The sequence below is a fragment of the Cannabis sativa genome, chromosome 9 (assembly GCF_029168945.1).
Source record: "Cannabis sativa cultivar Pink pepper isolate KNU-18-1 chromosome 9, ASM2916894v1, whole genome shotgun sequence".
Lineage (NCBI taxonomy): Eukaryota > Viridiplantae > Streptophyta > Magnoliopsida > Rosales > Cannabaceae > Cannabis > Cannabis sativa.
Genome location: NC_083609.1, coordinates 29066451 through 29071011, shown reverse-complemented (window position 1 = coordinate 29071011; position 4561 = coordinate 29066451). Strand labels below are relative to the sequence as shown.

At 25.1% G+C, this 4561-nt stretch overlaps 1 protein-coding gene across 1 annotated transcript; it reads left to right on the top strand.

Annotated features, from left to right (window-relative positions):
- Nucleotides 1-1624: 1624 nt before the first annotated feature.
- Nucleotides 1625-3134, top strand: LOC115724110 (pathogen-related protein). Its single transcript, XM_030653574.2, has 4 exons — nt 1625-1981; nt 2076-2208; nt 2305-2606; nt 2791-3134. Exons 1-4 carry the CDS (start codon nt 1844-1846, stop codon nt 2935-2937), a joined length of 720 nt encoding a protein of 239 aa, XP_030509434.2. The 5' UTR covers nt 1625-1843; the 3' UTR covers nt 2938-3134.
- The last annotated feature ends 1427 nt before the right edge of the window (nt 3135-4561 follow it).

The following is a 4561-nucleotide window of genomic DNA, read 5'->3' as shown; positions in this document are numbered from 1 at the left end:
GTTAAAAATTAAGAAAAAATATAAATTTTTATATTTAAGACTAAGAATGATAAGATCGATTATATTTTTTTCAATACATTTTTATTATTTTTTGAAAACTTCAATTTTTTTAATGATCTAACTTTGTAAAAATCTCACATTTAGAAAATATTATAGTTTTTAATATGTAAACTGTAATAAAGTTTTTATTTGTCCAATAATTAATTAATACTATTTTATTGATTTAATATTCTTAAAACGTAAATTTGTTTTAATAATGTACATAGCATAAGATTTTTTAACACGGCGCAAGGCGGCTTTTGTTTCCTAATTTTTTATAAAATGTATACCCCTTAGCGGAGCTTCTCCACCAACCCTTGATCTTACCAAGACTTTTTCATAAATAATCTAATGGATACTAAGGCTTGAGGGATGTGATTTCTAAAAATAAAGGGAGGGATTACATAAGTCCCCTTTAATGAAATAGTTTTCTTTCAAAAGTTTTTTTTTTTTGATAATGATTCTTTCAAAGATATCCAATCATGCATACTTTTATTTTTTTGTTGACTCAGTCAAACTTTAAAAATTGAATTATTCAAAGTATTTTATAGACTCTATTAAGAAAATGGTATTTTATTGACCATGAGAGCACCCTCAAAAATACCCCTCGTTTCTTTTTCCTATATAATACCCCACCTCAAAATAAAAATATATGAAAAAAATTGAGACCACAACTACATCATCACTATAATGTTTCTTTTTCCTAAATAATACCCCACCTTAAAATAAAAATATATAAAAAATTGAGACCACAACTACTACATCATCACTATAATCATCAGTTTATTTGATGAAGTTGAGATCTTAGGTCGCGAATAGCATCTCATGTTATCTATTTTTTATATGTACATTTTAACTAAAATAGTTAAAATGATAGGCTTGAGGGATGTGATTTCTAAAAATAAAGGGAGGGATTACATAAGTCCCCTTTAATGAAATAGTTTTCTTTCAAAAGTTTTTTTTTTTTTGATAATGATTCTTTCAAAGGTATCCAATCATGCATACTTTTATTTTTTTTTTGTTGACCCAGTCAAACTTTAAAAATTGAATTATTCAAAGTATTTTATAGACTCTATTAAGAAAATGGTATTTTATTGACCATGAGAGCACCCTCAAAAATATCCCTCGTTTCTTTTTCCTAAATAATACCCCACCTTAAAATAAAAATATATAAAAAATTGAGACCACAACTACATCATCACTATAATGTTTCTTTTTCCTATATAATACCCCACCTCAAAATAAAAATATATGAAAAAAATTGAGACCACAACTACATCATCACTATAATCATCAGTTTATTTGATGAAGTTGAGATGTAGCGAATAGCATCTCATGTTATCTATTTTTTATGTAAATTTTAACTAAAATAGTTAAAATGATAGGATAAAGAGTATTTTTTATTATTAAATTTTTTTAATTTTAATATGTATTTAATTATTTAATAATATTTTATAATTTAAAGTTATTACATATAAATTAATTTATTGAAATAATAATAAAAAATAATAGTACTTTTATCAAAATAATATTAAAAAATTGCACCTTATATTTAAAGAGTTTTCTATCTATTTTTTATTATAGAAAGTCATTTGTTTTATATAGTTGAAGTTTATTTTTTTAAGACTTAAGTTTTATTTTAGCTATTGAGTGTATTTAAAGAGAATGATTGGAAAACTCTAAGTTAATTTTCATTTTTGTTCAGTGACTTTTCTTTTATTAGAGTCTATATAAGAACTCTGTGGACAGAGGTTTGAAAGTCCCAATTTAAACAACTGAAAATTATTATATAAGATAAACTAAGATGGCATCTATTGAAGTTAAAGAAGACAAGTACCGTACACATATTTATGGGGAAACAGAGAAAAACACCAAATGGAGGTATGGAGGCCCTCCCAACTATGATGTTGTGAACAAGCTTTTTGAAGAAGGCAGAACTAAGGTACCATATAAAAATACATACTAAATCTATTTGGGGACTAAAAAGCTGTTCAAGTTATTGTAATGATCACTAAAATTATGTGTAAATGTGGTAGATATGGCCAACAGGATCACTTGAAGAGAAAGTGCAAAACCTTGTGAAGACATGGGAAATGGAGATGTTCCACAAGACAAGTTTTGATGACTACAAAACTGTTGATAAAAACAAGTACACTCTAAGCTTAAATGGTAAGTAAAGTTATATTAGTGTTCAAATATGAAATACATGTTTATATCATATGTCTTAGAAGGAGACTATATTGGATCTATCATCTATCTATATAGGTAGAAGAGCTTTGAGTTTAGAGGAGAAGCGTAAGCTTGGGGGAGGCTACAACTCGTTGTTGCAGACATCCTTACCAGACAACTTGCGGTGTTACAACCCAGCAGAAGAAACAGCAGATTCTTCTCACCGTGCTTTTACAACTGCCTTTCCTCGAGGATTTGCAGTGGAAATTCTTCATGTCTACTCTGGTCCACCAGTGATTGTTTACAAGTTCCGGCACTGGGGCTATATGGAAGGTCCATTCAAAGGTCATAACCCCACCGGAGAAATGGTTCAACTCTTTGGCATGTCCATTTTTGAGGTATATTTTCTGCAATCCCTTTTCTCAGTTTTATTATTGTTTATATTACTCGAATCATTTCATTTTAAGATCAGAAAAGTTGAGCCCTTCCTATTCTATGTTTTATTAAATTAATTTTCCTTAAGTTGTTCTAGGCATGAGACACTTACAAATGAAACCAATTTCTTGTTGTCTGAATTTGTAGCTGGATGAACAAGAGAAAATTGTGAAGGTGGAGTTCTTCTATGATCGTGGAGAACTACTTGGAGGTCTTCTAAAGGGTTCAAGGTCGGATAGTAGTATCTCTCAAGATGAAGCCTCAACTTGTCCTTTTATGAAGAAAACTGGGTAGTATATATTTTCAATCAAATGAATGAACCCCATCTCGTAAAATCAATTTATCTATTATTATATTATATTATGTGTGACCCATCAAGCAAATCATGTTAGCTACCATTTCTATAATATAAATACATGTACAATAAAAGGCTTTTTCACATATATACAATGTGCACACCTAAATTAATGCGGCAGTCACTAAAGTTATTATCTCTAGCTCTCATCATTTTTTTCCTTCTATTTCTCTGCACATGAACTTTGTTTCTTTTCCTTTAGAAAAGATGCTGTTATTTAATTTTTAATATATTTTTTTATCAATAAAAAAAGACAAAAATAAAAAATAACCTTTCAAATTATTTTATAACTAGGGAATTAAGCTCTGTTGCCAAACTTCTATAATCTTTTTATATATATATATATGTAATTATTCAGTGATATAATTAATCTAAAATATAACATTTATTATAAACAAAATAATATTATTAAAATTAGAAACATAAGTTACTATTTTTAAAATATATAGAAAGATAGTAATATTGTGTCAAATATATATATATATATATACATAAAAAAAAACAAAGTAGAATTAACAAAGAAATTGCAATGTATTTTTAAAATAAAATAAATGAAAAGATAATGGGTTTCGCTTTAATATACTGGAGTTGTGATTGATGTTGCAATTGTTTTTCAAAAACTATTTAAACTATTTTTTCTTTTAAAATTAGAAGAAATACTTTAATTACTGTTTATGAAAGTTTTTACATTTTGTTCAGTGGTTTAGTTTGAATGCTTTCTCCACAAAGATAAATGTAGCTAGATGACAACTGTAAAATGAGTTGCAAAACATTATGTGTTTTTAAAAACTAAAAATGTGGAATTATATAAAAATGTTAGTCATAGAATTTTTCATATGAAATGTTTACATAAAAAGATAAATTTTAATAGTTTATATAAATGTATAATTTATACTTTAAATTGTAACGATGAGAATTGAAGTATGCTTCTAGCATTTTTTAATAATTTTTTAAAATTACATATAGAAAATTAATTTATTAATTACGAATTAAATTTCAAATGTAAAATTTATTATTTTTTATGAATAATATAAAATTTTATAATATACTTATAATTTTTTTTATGTGATTAGCACAAGTATTAATCATAATATAATAAAAATCATAAGCTCACTTTACATGAAGGTATTTATAATAATTAAAAGCTATTTAAATTATAAATTTATTTAAATGAGTTAGATATTAATAATAATTAATAAAATATATGTTATTATAGACTACACATTAAAATTTAAAAAATTATAAATAATTAATTGAGAAAAATTAAAAATAGCAAAAGAAATGTTTTTATATATATAATAAAATATATATTATTATAGAGTATAGATCACATGAATTTAAAAAATATATATATCTATTCTATATAAAGTGTGCCTATAAAACAGAATTCTTGGTTTATGAGAAATTCATGGGTGACTTTTTATTTATATTAAAAATAAAATAGTTTATTGTTAAAAATAAAATAGTTTATGGGAAATTCATGGGTCACTTTTTATTTATATATAATAAAATAAATAAAATAAATCTCATTAAATCAAAAAAAATAAGATTGGGTTTTTGCTG